Here is a 16,934-nt window from a genome sequence, read left to right as displayed (position 1 = left end):
TGGATCGTTCAAAACTAGAATTTTTGATGTAGGTCGACAACGGAATACTAGAACAGCAGAAGCAGAAGCTCGTATTTTGAATTCGATAGAGAATAATCCCAATGTAAGTAGAAGAAAAATTGCTATTCAGGAGGGCATTCCAAAGAGTACATGAAACAATACGCGATCTAATCTTCATCCGTACCATTACCAAAAGGTGCAAGCCTTATCTGCCGTAGGTCCTGCTGCTCGTGTGAATTTCTGCAATACAATTAGAATACTTCATAATGGTGACCAAAATTTTGTTCGTAATATCCTTTTCACGGACGAAGCTGGATTTGGCCATGATGGCTTAATAAACCTCCACAATGAGCATTTTTGGTCTGATGAGAATCCTAATTTATCAATAGAGCGTGGTTATCAAAATAAGTTTTCCGTCAACGTGTGGGCCGGTATTGTAGGGGACTACTTAATTGGGCCACATTTCTTTCCACAAAGACTCAATGGTGAAGTTTACTTGGATTTTTTAAGAAACCACTTACCTATTCTATTGGAAGATGTACCACTCGGATTAAGAAATGCAATGTGGCTGCTTCAAGATGGCGCGCCACCGCATTTTAGTTTAGCGGCCAGAGAATTCTTAAATGAAACTTTTCCTGAAAGGTGGATAGGACGCGGTGGTTTTGTACAGTGGGCCCCTAGATCCCCTGACTTAAACCCAATCGATTTCTTTTTTTGGGGCTATCTGAAGACGCTTGTATACAGGACACCTGTGAATAGCGTCGATGAACTGAGAGAAAGAATTGTTGCTAATTGTGAGGTAATTAAGCAAAAGGAAGGAATATTCCATAGAGTTCGTCGGAATTTTTTAAGAAGAATTAATTTATGCATTGAAGAGGAAGGACGTCACTTTGAACCTTTGATTTGAATGTTTAATTTGTATTTGTATTGTTCTAGTAACTTATGTATTTTAACCTTATGATTTTGTTAGTAAACCATTCTTTATTTGTTGAGGACGTTATTTTTTTATTATTTATCATTAACCACCATCAGCGTAACAACAAATTTTCACAAAAATTACTATCTGTCAAAACTAATTCTCCACAAACTTGTTTCCAAGGCAACTAAGCGCTTGTTTCCAAAGCATGCTATGTTTAATGTAGAAAATAAATTAAAATGATTTCGTATTCATCACATGCAAGCAATGTTATTTTAGCGTTTTTCTCGAAAACGGTTAGATTTATCGAAACAAATAAAGTATACCTTTTTTATGTCAAAAGGTTAGGAGAACAAAAATATTCAGTCAAAAGTCGCATAAAGTGTAGCACAAAAAAGTTGGAACCATTCAAATCAAAATAAAGGCTCGTATGTGGCGCCCTCTACAAAATTCGAAAAAACGGTGGGCAAATTTATAATCCTCATCCTGGAAAACCCCCATATACGAAATCTCGTCAAACTATTATGAGTGTGGCAAAAGATATTGCAAAAAAACTGCAAATAAAATTTGACTTTAACACCCTGTAACTCCGTTAATCAGTTTTGGAAAAAATGTTATAGAAAGAGGTAGGATTTATTTTCGGTCTAGAATTATCCCCTGAATTTTTTGCTCATTTACGGACACCCTGTATAACAGATACATATTACAATTAAGAATTGAATCATTTATTAAATATTTAAAATGCTAATACTATTAATGTTTATCATCATCTACTGCTAATATGTTTTGTAACACAGTTGATGCGATGATAGAGTTATCTCGGAAACCGTCACAGAGATAAAAGGCCGGTAAATTTAGTAAAAGTAGGGTAATTTAAAGATGAGATGAGTCATAATGTTCCAAGCGTAGAAACAAAAAGTATCTTCATTACTTTTGTTAATTTCTTTAAGAAAAATTGATATTCTGGATTTCGATTTCACCGCTTTCGCACACATTTTTCCATTCAAATAAAGAATCAATTTTTCAACAAACCTATCTTAAAAGAATCCTTAACTTTTTAAATATAATCATCACTATTTTAAGGTTTAGGATTTTTCATCTTCTTTCTAGTGCAATAATTAAAATTTAGTCGTTCAACCATGTATCAGACTGGAAAAGTCACCCCAGTGTTTTTTTTTCCTAAATAGAGACATTTTACTTAAATTTTTTTATAATTCCGCATTTAAAAATGATAATAAGAAAAATTTAATCAAATGAAATAAAATCTATAGCGTGTATAGAAATAAAAATTGCAAGAGGTATTACAAAAAGATTGATATTCAAAACTGATTTGTTTTTTTTTTGTTTTCTGAACATAGACAATATTGCACATATATATCTTTTCATCATCATCAGTGTCAGTTTTCCGAGGAAATTAAAAAAAAATAACCATTTGACAATATTAGTATTATAATGGGTCTAACGGTTATGGAGCTAGGAAGCAAACAAAAATTTGGAAGGAAGGAGTTTTTAGTCGGTAGAAAGAAGAAAATAGTTATTCACAAAGAAAGTAAATTTTATAGCATTTGTAGCCGCCTAGATAAAAGCAAATTATTAACTTACCCAATTACTTCTACCAAAAATTAAAAGTATACCTATATTACTTATTCGGCTGCCCAGAAACAAACCAAAAATAAAAGTATAACTATATTATTTATTCGGCTGCCCAGAAACAATAAGCAAAAAATTTAAAGGGTAATTTCGAATGCTCAATGTTGATGGAGTTAACTTAAATACTTTTTTCAGTTGAGAGGTATTTTCAATTTTGGTATAACTGGCTTAAATCTATGAAGACGTTTTTTGCGCATTTTCTCTCAAGAAATTAAATAGTTCACTGTTAAAGAACATTAAAAATTTTATAGAAAGGTCCTCTAGTTTCCAGAGACACGTCACATTTATGTTTTGACATTGATTCTCGTAAGATTTTAAATATACCTAAAAGAAAATTATGTTTTATACAATTGTAACATTAAAATCTGCTAAATAGCCTTTAGTTAGATTTACTACATTATGAAAATTGTAAAAGTCAGTAAAAACAATAATAATATACCATAACTTGAATGGAAATCATTGTTGCAAAATATTAAATACAAATTAAATATTAATTTTCTGGAAAATAATGCTGTCGACTTGGAACAGTTGGAGCTTTTTGTAGGAAGTTTTAATTTAATACCACGTTTACTATTTAAAAAAAAACAGATATAATGTTAGGTTATGATCAATTTTCTAAACAATAATTGCTTGGACAGCACTTTGGTGTTAGGATTTTAAAAAGTAAAAGTTTGTTTTATTTCTCCGTAACAAGGAAATTTATTAAAAACTTACATAACTAATTAATTATAAACCAAAAAATGCATGTAGGATAGTTTTTACTTTAATTTTAACTTATTTTAGCAGTGAAGAAAACGTCAAGAAAGTGAATATAACTCGGAGACAAGTGAAGGCATCCGATTTGAGAGCCGAATTTGTCTTGATAAGATATTTATGGATTAGCTAAATATGTATCTACGTTACTAAGAGTTTCACCAGACGTTTTACTACAGATACCTATCAATCCTAAATATTACGGAACCATTGAACAATGAAGTATGACCGTGACGTAATTTTACAGGAAGGCTTGTTCGCATCGCCCTTGTAACTGTAAATGAGACATGCTTCGACTAATATTAGTTAAATGTTACTACTTCTCATTTATCGGTTAAAAAGTTCTACTAGGTATAGTAAATATATGTGTAAGACAGTGGTGTTGATCAAGAAGTGCCAGTTGAAGTCTGACATATCTACTCATCGATAACCTAAACGTTTACTTATTTTCCCTCTATCCCTATAACTTGGTTGGTTCACACAATCCATGCAACTGTTCGTAGCTATTTGATTATTCTATTAATCTTTGGTTAACCTAATCTATAATGTTTTCTTATAGATTTTCTTCCAGGAAAAACTGATTTACATATAACAAATTTTCAGTTTTTTTTAATGTTGCGCGTACCATAAAGTGACGCTTATCTTAAAAAACAGAATCAGTCGAGATACCGTTTTATTTATTGGTTCTTCTAAATTTTACCTCACCTAACCAATTTAAAATTAAAAAATATCTGGTTCCATTAGAAACTGTTAATACTCAAATATCAAAGAAATATTAGTTAAAAATAGAAAGTATTTATTCAGAATTCTTGAATTAATTAAAAATATATTTTTATGTTTTTTACGTTTTTCATAAAAAAGGTGAGGGTAATAATACTGTTATATTTTTTTCTCAAGCGTTTTAGAATAAAATTAGAAATGTATATTTTATGTGCAACAAAATGTGAAAATTATATACCTACCCAAAACGTTCTGTGGTAATTCTCTAAAAATCGTGTATGATTTTAAAAAACTGCTATCTATTTTTGTTAACTAATATGTTTGATTTTAAATAATAGTAATGGCAAATGAAGAGTAACCGCTTATACAGGGTGACCCATTAAGAATGGAAACACTCGCGTACAAAAGTGGTTTATGGACCGATTTGAACCGGTTTTTTTTATAGATAGATCTCCAAAAGCTCTATCTTGATGCAAAATTTGAAGACGAAATTTTGATTTTCAGGGCCTACTACGAAGTGAAAAATAGCAAAATTTTGTTAGCGATTTTTTTATAAAAAATCTGACCACACCACTGGATTTGGGAACCCCTCAAATGTATTTGTACCAATTTTTGCGAAAAAAAGTTTGCCCCTAAAAAAGTTATGACAATATCGGCATCACCAGTGTTTGCCGTTGTCGGTGAACCTATTCTTTTATAAAAACCGAATAGAACCCAAAGGGAAACAAAATTAAATAACAAACACTGGTTTACTAATTATTAATAAGAATCATAAAAACCAGTATACACAAAATAAACAACAATTACTCTAATATAAACAACAATTGATAAAAAAAAGTAATGTTTAAAAAATTATTACATTTTTAAAAATGAAAAAGGAGTCTATCAAATTTATTTACACTAATCACGTTATTAAATTTAAATTTTTGTAGCTTCCACTAATCCTCCGTTTAATTCTATACATTTTTCATAACGCTTTTTTATATTTTTTACAACATTTCGTAATTGATGCGCGGTAATCTCCTCACACACTTCCCTTATTCTAGTGCACAATACCTCCCGGTTATTTGGCCGTGTCTTATAAACTTTGGACTTAATAAAGCCCCACAGAAAAAAATCAAGGGGGGTAAGATCCGGAGATCGGGGTGGCCAATGAATTAATGGACTGTTTCGACCTATCCAATGATTGGGGAAATTCTCGTTAAGCCACTCCCTGACATGTCTCGCATTGTGTATTGGATATCCATCCAACTGAAAATGTAAATTTACTCTCTCTTGCAATGGAAGATTATCGACTGCATTAAAAAATTCGTTCTGAAGGAAATGTAGAAATTGTTCGCCATTCATATTCCCTTCAAAGAAGAACGGACCAATGACGCTCTCCTTAATTATCCCACACCAAACGTTAACTTTCTGACTATATTGTCTTCGGCAATTAATTATCCACTCTGGATTTTCTGAAACCCAACACCGCGAGTTCAGTGATGATACAATTCCATTCGTCGTGAATGTGGCCTCATCGCTGAATAATATATTTTTTAAAAAAAATCGATAATTGAGATATTGTCCCTGTGCCCAGAGACAAAACTCCATTCGTTTCTCATTATCGCCTGGTTCCAGGGTGTGAAGAAACTTAGGTTTATAGGGTTTTATGTTATTTATTTTAGGCAGCGTCGGATACTTTCTCTAGCTAAATTTAAATCTAAACTAGCAATCCTGATTGTTTGTAAAATAATTTAAAATTTCCTGCTCGTGAATACGTCTTCTCTGTTGATTGTCCCCTTTTAAAATGCATTTTGATAAAGTATTATTTATTTTGAAAACTGTGCTATGCGTAATATTAGGTCTATCTGGATGTCTGTTGTTAAAAATTATACACACCTCTCTTGCCGTCCGATCATTTTCTCCAGATAGGCGTACTATTTCAATTTTCTCATGCAAAGTTAAACTTTGAGCCATCACAAAGAATTATGGAACTTATTTAACCATGCACAAAAGATATTACAATGTGCCACTACTAGTGAAGTTTGACATGTGTTGTCAAAGTTCACTAGTCAAGTTGTTCTATTTTTCACAGCCTACTAAATTTTATTCATATTATTTTTAAGCAACGTTATTTTCTGGATATCTCGTAATATTTTTTCCAGAAAATTCTTCACAAAGAATTGGATTATGGTTGTAGAATCCAGTGACTTCTTGAATAGAAAAATTATAAATGTTTTGGCATAATAACCCCGAAATAATAATAATTTGACGAACTTGTTGTTTATTTTCTTGTATACTGGTTTTTATGGTTCTTATTAATAATTATTAAACCAGTGTTTGTTATTTAATTTAGTTTCCCTTTGGGTTCTATTCGGTTTTTATAAAAGAATAGGTTCACCGACAACGGCAAACACTGGTGATGCCGATATTGTCATAACTTTTTTAGGGGCAAACATTTTTTCGCAAAAATTAGTACAAATGCATTTGACGGGTTCCTAAATCCAGTGGCGCAGTTAGATTTTTTATAAAAAAATCGCTAACAAAATTTTGCTATTTTTCACTTAAAAAAAAATTCGTAGTAGGCCCTGAAAATCAAAATTTCGTCTTTAAATTTTGCATCAAGATAGAGCTTTTGGAGATCTATCTTTAAAAAAAAAACCGGTTCAAATCGGTCCATAAACAACTTTTGTACGCGAGTGTTTCCATTCGTAATGGGTCACCCTGTATGTTCTATAAATTCTGGAACGGTTTTGTTTTCTCTTTTTTTCTTCATATAGCCTCTATTTCTTAATGTGCTAGTCGATTATACACATACTACGTAACACATAAAACTAGGCATCCATGTCTTGTGATTTTACTTCAATAATCTTTGGCATACATGTTAAAGGGTTCTAGCAAATAAAATAACATTAAAGTAGATTTAAATTGATATTAATAATGTGTAATCCACCACAATGCCCTACACGTTCACTAATGCATCTACACGTTCTTGTAATTAGATGACTAACATGATTATTCGATATAGTAAAGATCTGAAGATCTTGGTGGCCATAGCAAGAGATTGATTGTAGCGTACTGCGTGTTGCTATGGAGGAACATAAAGTGTCTTTGTCAGAGGAAATTTCAAATGAAGTTGAATAAATTCCTTTGGGAATTCATTTCAGTTAATAAATTCGTATAAGAACCTTGCTGTTCTGGTATATGGGAATAATATTCCTAGGAAAAGGATAGATTGATACGTTTTGTTGTACCTGGCCAATCAGATTCCTTGTAATGTTGTTTAATTGACAGTGTGAAAAACGGTTGATGAAAAATAAAATCTTATTTTGCAATGCACTCAAAAGCATTTTGTCTACTTTAAAATATTTTGGGTGACCCTTCTGCTAAAATTTCTGTTGTCTATTTTTTCAAAGGCAACTAGTTGTTCATACTTACATACAGTATGCTACTCGTGAACAACGAGAACCGAAATGTTCATTATTTAGGATTAAATATGGAAATACTAAATTAAAATACTTCCGTTTTTAGTTTTATTGGAAAGACCAAACAAGAACACGAATTTGTAGGAACGCTTTTCACAGAATTCAAAAATCGGGCCACAGAGGCAATAACTCCCCTTACTGTATCGTCAGTGTAAAAAAATCGGTGTGAGTGAAAGCAATAAAGGTACGGAGTGAATCCATTTAGTGAAATTATTGAGTACATTTTCACTCAATATTGTGCATTTTGATAATTTTACTGATTTGTTACAATATTTGAACTAAAACTAAGTACTTTCACTCATACCGTTACTTAAATTCTGCAGATAAACTCGAATTTGGTACACTTGTAGTTAAATCGGAGCAAATATCCTCATTATTGAGTGACCCCACCCCATTCTGTGGTTGTCGTGCGTTGTCTTTGTCTATTCCCATCGTCCTATTAGATCATCTCGTGGTGTATGGCATGTAGTGATGGACAGATGTCCGTTAATCTGGTTGATTTGGTGAAAATTATGTTTAAATGCAGTGGTTCAGTTGCAATAGTTTTATAATTTTAGTTGTACTCATATTAATAGAGGGAAAATTTCACTCAATCGGGTGTGGATAGAAACTGATACATTATGTATTGAGTAAAACTGAGTGAATTTGACTGAATTTTTTTTACAGTATACGCTCCTAAATTCAGTTTTGAAGTAAGATGATAATCTATTACCTGAGTAATTTGTAACTTTTCATCTTACTATGACCACTATTATTTCAGATATTACCCCTATTAAATATGTGTGGCAGATAACGATGAAAGACTGCCAAAATTCACAATATCCCATCTGGCCACATTTCGTCTTGGAGTACAAGAAACCTGTAAGATATCAAAAATGATATTGATAATCTAATTATGAGCGTTCTTAGATACATCAATGCACCTAATCAAACAGTTACTACAGTCCCCTGAATCCCCAAAAAATTACCTATTTAGTAAAATAACAAATATCTAGTGACTGTTCAGTTTTCTATTTCACTCAGACTATACCTAATTATTAACTAATAATTAATAATACTATACAAGTAGTATAGTAATATATAATATAGTATAGTAATAGTATATACAAGGTATATATATTTTACTTACCATCTTCTCTATTTCAAAGATGATTACGATTTTTCTGTTTGAGTTGTTGAATACTCCTCCCAATATTATTGCAATAAATAATGCTGGTTCCACTTATTTGCTAAATAATTGTGGACGACATCTTCAGTATGAAAAATTAATTGCATCCTGTCATAAATGGTATAATCCTTATATATTGCGATATAATTCCAACAATAATCTCCTCGCCATTTATATATTTTTAAGCGTTTCATACTTATCGAAGAGAAGATGTAATCATCCTCCACCGGTTGGTGTTGGTAAACAGATGGGCGGGTAAATTGGCAGATTCAGAAAACCACTCCATTATAATTAAGATGTTAAATGCAAATTCGCTATGGATAGCCTTTACGCTCTCCATGCAATTTTATATGAAATAATAAATACAGAGCGATCAAAATTAACTCATTTCCATAATTATATTTAATGCTACTAGAAATTATTATGGGAAGTAAAAACGTTGTGATCGGAATACAAAATTGGACTCTTAGTTTCAACTAGCTGTTACATGATAACGTCTTACTTTTACTCCAAAAATTAAAGAAGTGTCAAAAACCTAGTGTTTTTTTGGAAATAAATGTCTTTAATGATTTATGTATGTATTCTAGCTTGTAATTAAAGTATATGTAATAACTTCAGTTGGTTGCTATGAAATGAATTAACTAAAGAGTAAACTGTTATAAAAAAATAATTCAATTCATTTTGGATTTACTAAAATTAATTGGTTTGAAGCTTTTTTTCCTGATTCATAAAAAAAACTTTCACAATAAATAAATCATGGCAGAAAGTTAAACAATATAAATTCTCTTAAATCGTACTAAAATAATGTTTTCAATTCGTCATAGCTGATTATAAATTAATTAGAACCGCAAAATTTGTACATTTTTTGTTGTCGACAAAAATTTTGGAATTACGCTATAACCGTGAGAAACACAATTCGACCTTTCCTTATTTTTAAACATTTTCTTGTATTTAGTCAAATAATTGCAGATACATTTCGAAATTTTGGCCAATCATGCATTGTGAAATACGCTTCCCTTTACACAGTACTTGTAAAATAAATAGACAAAAGAATTCTCCATTTTTTTTCAACAAGGTATAATAGTGACGTTGCGACAAATTTTAAGGACATTTCTCTCGTTATGTATACACAAAAGCCAAAAGTTACGTTTTTCTCTTAAACTGCTTCTTAAGAACTCTATATGAACTTGAAACAGAATTTTTTGTCAAGATGTATTTTTATGGTAGTGACCTCAGATCCCAGCTCCAATATAAAAAAATAAGTTATCCGGAATTGAAGAGAATCTTATTTTAAGTATATGTAGAATTCTGTCGCTCATTTCCAATTAAAAGTTAAACAAGCACTGACTTTTTCGTGTAGATTGTAACCTTTACAATTGAAAGAAAAAATCAGAAAAACTAATTTATTTAATATATTCGCACTGATTTGAATGAAACTTGATAAGATGAATAGCTTCCAAAATTGTTGAAAGATTAAATCAAAGCAGCTGATTTTTATCTACGGTCTGCTGCTCACGGGTGTCTATAATGTCATGGTTTTTGGACTTTCGTTCTACATAAAATTCTTCAAAAGAAGTTCAACAGGCACAATATTTAGTTAGAATCGATCCATATAAATCTACAAAAAAGATTCTCTTCTATATAAAAAAAATAATTGTTTTATTCATTGTTGAAACCCATCGGAAACTTTATCCCGTCGCCATTATTTTTTTTTCAGATTTTATGTTTAGGTAACTGAGGAACCTGCATTCAACTAAATTTCAAGTCTACAGGGTGTCCAGGAAATAGTAGAAAATCTCTCGGATTTGAGTAGTCATTGCAAAAACATATTCACAAGTTTATCTAACTTTATTCGATCTTAATCTGTAAAGTTATTAGCTCTTGAAATTGAGACTTAAAAATAAATGTCACTTTTTTGTTTCTCATTGCATTTGAATAATTTTTGTCCCAATGTATTCTATTTACAGATAGTCACTTTGGGGCGCCTGGGGTAAAGCGCCCTCAGTAGCCTTAGCAGTTAAAATAATTGTAGACCTACTTTATGAATTTTTGTCGCAGTTTTTAAGGCATTTAACCATAACAAGACCGTAGTTTTTCCGGAACAATTAATTCACTTAAAAAAGTAAGAAGGTCTCAAAAAAACGATGACTAAAATTAGAGAGTAGGTCTGCACATTTTTTTGTAGGCCAGGACTAACTGTCCTCGTAAATTGAATGCATTGATATGAATAATTTCAAATAACATAGCTTTTACTAAAAAGTGCTCCCTAAACAAATCGACTTTCAACTCTCAACTCGGGGACAAGTACCTATTACTCAAATCTAAGACATTTTCCACCGGTCCATGAACACCCTGTATATCTTAAACAACTCTTAAGAAATTGATCAAAAACTATGTTGATTTAATTGACCAAAACTATTTTGATCTATTTGAAAGAAATTTTCAGCTCATTTAAAGTGCTTTGTTGAGCTGAAAATGACATATATTTTGTATAATTAACAAAGTTGACTTATTATTAAAACCGGTTGATTCATTCTATTTTCTTTTTTCCAATTTTTGCAATGAAGCGACTATATTTTACAGATATTTTAACTTCACTTACTTAAAAATTAATATACTTTACATCCTTGACTTGTCCTTGCTTTGAATCATTAAAGTAACTGCTTTGTCCTGGTCTAAGTGAATGGTGTTAATTTGGTCCAATATAATTTCATCCCGGATACAAAGCGATATTTAGCAGTTATATGAATATTCTTTGATTTACCGCTAAAAGCAATTAAACACATTAAAACCATTAGAAATTCTGCATACATTATGATACGGACTGGACCAGATTCCTTATAATGAATATTTTACTTATAATGTACGACAAAACAGGAAAAACACAGCGAGATTAATTTAGAAATCTTATTTGAAAGGTTCTTCATCTAGTATCCCATGGAGATAATGCTAATGATGAATAGAAATATCCGCGCAGCCTTGATTTATTAATTAAAATTAAGCTACAGGTTTTAGAAATCGACACTAAATATAAAAGTGTCATTTGTGCATAAAATTATGAGTAGATATTCGGCAGTAACTTGCATTAACAAAAGTAATGACTTTGCTATATACTTACAGCAACCGCATAGGAAACTGGATATTAATACATAGACTTTTGAAAAGAAAACTAAATAAATTTCTATATTTAACGAAGTAGGTATACCTACATACAGATTATGTTATTGTAACAATAAAAAAAGATGTCTGCAACAGTTGCAGGTGCGAAAAAAATTATGGTGCTCTAAAAGGTTTAGTGCAGTGCTACGTCTACTATGTTTGTTGCACAAACCTATAAGCTTCATAACCATAAGACGGGTAATACTGATTTTTCTATGACATTAATTGCGACTGTAGACCTAAAAGGTACTAAATAATGGTAAGTATACATTTTATGTTGTAAAAACAATTCTACAATGACCATAACAGCTCCAACAATAACCGTTGAGCTAAAATCTGCATCCATTTTTGACAAATTTTATAGTTGTGTTTTTGTCACAATTTGATGGCACCGAGGATGGTTTTTGATCAAGTAAAATAATAAGTGTATCTCTTAAGAACAAAACGGAAGCACGAATAAAATTCTATTTTCCATTTTATTTATCCTGCATATGGTCAGATAATTTTTGTTGACAAAAAATATCTAGATAATTTCGCAAATATCTTCTTACATTTCATTTATAATATCATCATGTTTTGATGCAACATATTTCTTATTATTTATTTTGCAGATTCTACTACAGGCAAATAATTTTAAAAGTATGTAGGTGTCTTAAAATCGTTGTGTTTAATATGTGTAAATGATTTTTCTTTTACGAAACATGTTGAGAAATTAATAGATATACGTATGACTCTATAACTTAATATTTTGTTGTGAATAGTTTCTGATCTCTTTTGCTTGTGATCGTTTTTATATAAAGAGTGACAATATATTCCTCAATGAATCAAATTATTTCACTATTTTAATTTATGTCATGCTTAACTACAGATAACTCATAGAATACTGAATGTGTACGTATATTATGAGTATCATATTTTATTATTTTAATACTTTTTTTCACATAGGCGATTTATAACCATGACATTTGCTAAGTCATTGTGTTTTTAGACTATCCGCTCTTAAAGGCTTAAAAGTTTCTGTAGAGTTTCTCAATGCATATCTAATTGTATAATAAGAAATATGCAAGGTTTATTTACCAAAATTAGTGCAGAATGTATGTATTATTACATATATTTTGCCTAAGATTGTTCCTTTCACGGTCGGATTTTTGATATTATTTTACATGCACAGGCTACAGAGCCGTCGCCCAAGAAGTAACAGTTTTATTCATAAGTCTTCGTCAGTACAAGAGGCTATAATAATTTCATTTATCTTAGTTATTTTTAATTATTTGCCTTTCTGTTGTAGGTAATTAAATTTTTTTTATTACCAAATTATTAATAAAATGGTAATGACATCGACATGTGAATTCATTTTATAAAATCAGTTTTTATTATTGAAACTAGTATTTGTAAACTAAATAAATTGTACCTACCTATCTATTAGCATAGAACCATTGAAGTAATAAACCATAATCATTGTATTAAAAAAAAGATCAAATCACTTTTATGAAGAAGATTAGGTGCCATTAGTAGATAAATATGGCTAGAAACAGCTAAAAAGCTTTTTTTGGATTTAGTTGAATTGGCTTAACATATTTAAAGTTTATGTAGTTTTTCATAAAGTTAAAATAAATTATAAAATACTTACATTTAAAATAAAGTAAAAGTACAAGAGCTAATAAGATACATATTTAAAAAAATGTTTTAGTTTTTTAAATAATTATATGGGTTTAAATGCCGATACTATTATAATCAATAAATGAAAAATGTGATATGATTAAGATACATATTTCAGAAATAAAATGAGGTAACGCAGCACCGTCCTCAATTTAGATGTAAAAAATATACAGACAATTAAAGATGATGGTAAGCGAATGAGATAATAATAGAGTGTTGCTTCCCGAGGCATTAGTCTTGAGAATAAAAAATGTTCTACGCCCCTGCAAATCTTGACACTATACCTTACATCGAACCATCTATACGAGATAAAACAAAAGCAAACGAACAAAAGTATTGCCCCTTGTTGCGGCAACATAATAATTACTTATACAACTTCATTGGGCTTTTTTGAAGATAGTAAACGGATCCTTCGGTAAAAAACAAAGGATAATAAACTGCATGTGCACGTTGAAAATATATTATTGTAATAATTTATTATTTGCATTATAGTACAAGTAACGAAGGAACTTTGTGTCTGCGTGGTTTTTCTCTTTTTGTTTCAAGATAAAAGTAAATGGAACTTTGAATGACATATCGGAAGATCAATACTTCGAAAATGGGTTTGCCGTGATTTAAAACTTAGCTTCATCTGATTCCTAACGTTCATAGTGGAACCTTTAATTTTTTTTCGTACAAGCTAAGAACTGTTTTAAAATGAAAACAGGTTTAAGAATGCATTGGTGGTGATTCTCCTTGGGTAAGAATAAAGTATTTAATGACATTTTATGATACCAAAATATTTTTATAGCGTAAAATATTAAACCTACATGGTTTAAGGTTGAAATAAAAGCTAATCACTCAGTACATTCAAATATGATTCAAAGTTATTAATGCCTAATTTTTAGAATAAAAACTACCCATGAGATTTTTTGGGTAAAAATACCATTTGTTTTATCATATAAGAAATGAGTTTTTTGTATGGACATTAATTATTAAATATTACAACTATTAATCTTAAATAATTATCTTATTCATAAATTCACAGAACTCCCCAGAGGAATAAAGGCATATTATGTTTTATTCCACGCAGCATTATCAATATTTAAAGTGAAAATGTACGAGGGAAGTGGACGCTTTTGATCTCAGACCTAAAGGTCGATCTCTCAAGCAAACCGCTTGATTTATTGCCTACTACCAACTGAGGCAGCCCTATACCCTAATGACACATCCTTTTGATTTACGTGGTATTAGTTGACTTGCCACTACATTATAATAATTGTCGAATTATCACAACATTCAAAACAAGCGCCAAATAATTTATGTGACAAAAAATCCTCCGGCGTACTTGCGGGAATGTTAGCAGATACATTTTATTACCATATTCATATCCATATGTAACAGCTGGCGCAAAATAGTTAAAAATTGAAAACAGGTGTAAATATTGTATGGTATTGTTGAACGGAAGAGCACTACAAATTTGTTACCCGTATTTAAGACAAGGTGTCAAACAATGTAGCGTCTGGTAGCGGCCGGAAAGTATAAGAATAAAATATGTTTCTTCCATTACTATGATTAATGATTTTTTAACAATATCTCCCACCGTTTAATTTTGTACCGTCTTTTATAAAGCTATTTATCTTTCCTTAATTTTATTTTCTTTCGCATTAATAGTGCGATAATATAAAAATCGTATTATTATAATTTAGTGGATATTTAAATATGAAGATATAACATAATTATAATTACTATGTACTTACTTTGTCCTAGGTGAACTCTTTTCATCCATGGATAAATTTGTGGTGGGTTCGAAGCCGTTCCACTCTTGGAATTATTATTGTTAGAACCAGATTTTTCGTTGCTAGAAGTAGAACTTGTACTTGAGGCTGGAGATGATAAATTTTGCGAAGCAGTGGAGGATCCTGTTGCCTGTTTGCCTGGAGGCGACGTGCTGACGGATAGAGGAGAGGTTAACCCGGAACTTTTCGAAGTAATTGTTGCGTTGCTGTTATTGCTAGTTTGAGTATTAGCCAAAGGAGGAGTCGATCGCGTTGGCGGACCGTTGGTACTTAAATCTTGCGGAGAAGCAACGCCTGTTGAAGATGTAGAATCAGCGTACTTACAACTTGCTGACGGGTTTAATATTCCAGGACTTTGTCCCCCAGGGCTCGCGTGGTGCATGTGGGAGTTACTCCCAGTGGCAAGTCTTTGCGGCTGAAGTTGAGTGTAATCTCCCATAGGTTGCATGTTGTGCCCTGGTGCTGGAGCAGCGTAAGGATGTGGCGGATACTGGGGACCAACCTGGGGCGGTGAGTAGCATGCAGGAGGATAATTCGAAGCCGCAGCTGCGTTTGGGTTATAATAGTCACCGCCAGGACTGGCACTTTGATGAGCCTGTTCTGCTCCAGGTCTAGCTTGTTGACCGTAGCACTGGGCTAAGGAGTTAACAAATTGATACGAACTCATTGCGGATTAACGTATTGTTTTTATGCAGTTACAACGTTCTTACATATCGAACACAAACACAAGTCCACTATTCTGTCACAGGATCGAGTTCAAGAAGTCATAAATTTCTTGAAAATAGCTGGCACTAATAGACCAATAAACACAACACTAAGCCCTGGCACGTGTCTAAGGGCTATAAAACTGTCGAGAGATTTTTATGATCTTGTTTCAGGTACCATTGAAAAAGAACAACATCGCGAGTATGTTCAGGGAACGAGTTAAACTGCGGTCGACCGTATCACGTGGGGACTTATGTGATAGTGATAGACATTCGCGTCGAGACGTTTGCTTAGCGGCGCCACGACTGGGCAATACCACACGTTGATTGGATTTAGTATACGAGGATGCGATTCTGACAAACAGTTGAATATGCGGGGCGGAGGAGACCTAGTGGAACGAGATAGGACTTTCACGATTGTGGTAAAGAGTGAGATAGGACGGTTAGAGGGGATAAGTTGGTGTCAGCGTGCACGGTGAAGTCCACACGGCGTGTTAGGATATTGCCGGCGCAGGCTCGGGGAGGAGTTTCGGAGGGGCAAGAGGCGGGACTCACAATTTTAAATTGATAATTTGTGAATTGTTTAAGATTTGATGCTCAGCTGAGCGGTATATGTCTACTATATTCCAGTAGCTGGACTAATGAATCACCCTAAACGTAATCTCTGGTAGATAAAGATTGCTAATAGAGTTGTTCTATTTGTGAAAGTGTTAAGAAACTCCAGATTCAGTGGATTTCTCTTATCATCTGTTTTGTATTGTATCTCTTATGTATATTTTTTTCATTTTTAACACTACGCGGACACAATGAAATCATAATTATTACAGCATCAATAATTAAAAAAAATGATTATTAACTTACGTTGAACTAATTTAAATAGATACTAATTACGCGGTGTTTGCAGGTGCAAAATGTATTTTGGCGGCCTGTTCTCACAATTGTAATTTTTCTGCTAGATAT

General features: G+C 31.9%; 1 protein-coding gene across 2 annotated transcripts in view; it reads right to left on the bottom strand.

Annotated features, from left to right (window-relative positions):
- Positions 1-16,268, bottom strand: part of LOC108904423 (homeotic protein Sex combs reduced) — a 103,639-nt gene extending 87,371 nt beyond the window's left edge. For both annotated transcript variants that reach the window (XM_018706974.1, XM_018706975.1), the window contains exon 1: positions 15,232-16,268. In XM_018706974.1, coding sequence (XP_018562490.1) covers positions 15,232-15,937 — 706 coding nt within the window. In that variant the 5' untranslated portion in view covers positions 15,938-16,268. The remainder of the gene's footprint in view (positions 1-15,231) is intronic.
- Between the last annotated feature and the right edge of the window lie 666 nt (positions 16,269-16,934).

The sequence above is a fragment of the Anoplophora glabripennis genome, unplaced genomic scaffold (assembly GCF_000390285.2).
Source record: "Anoplophora glabripennis isolate ALB-LARVAE unplaced genomic scaffold, Agla_2.0 scaffold65, whole genome shotgun sequence".
Taxonomy (NCBI): Eukaryota; Metazoa; Arthropoda; class Insecta; order Coleoptera; family Cerambycidae; genus Anoplophora; species Anoplophora glabripennis.
The sequence above is the reverse complement of the archived record's forward strand: the minus strand, read 5'-3'. Positions and strand labels throughout refer to the sequence as shown.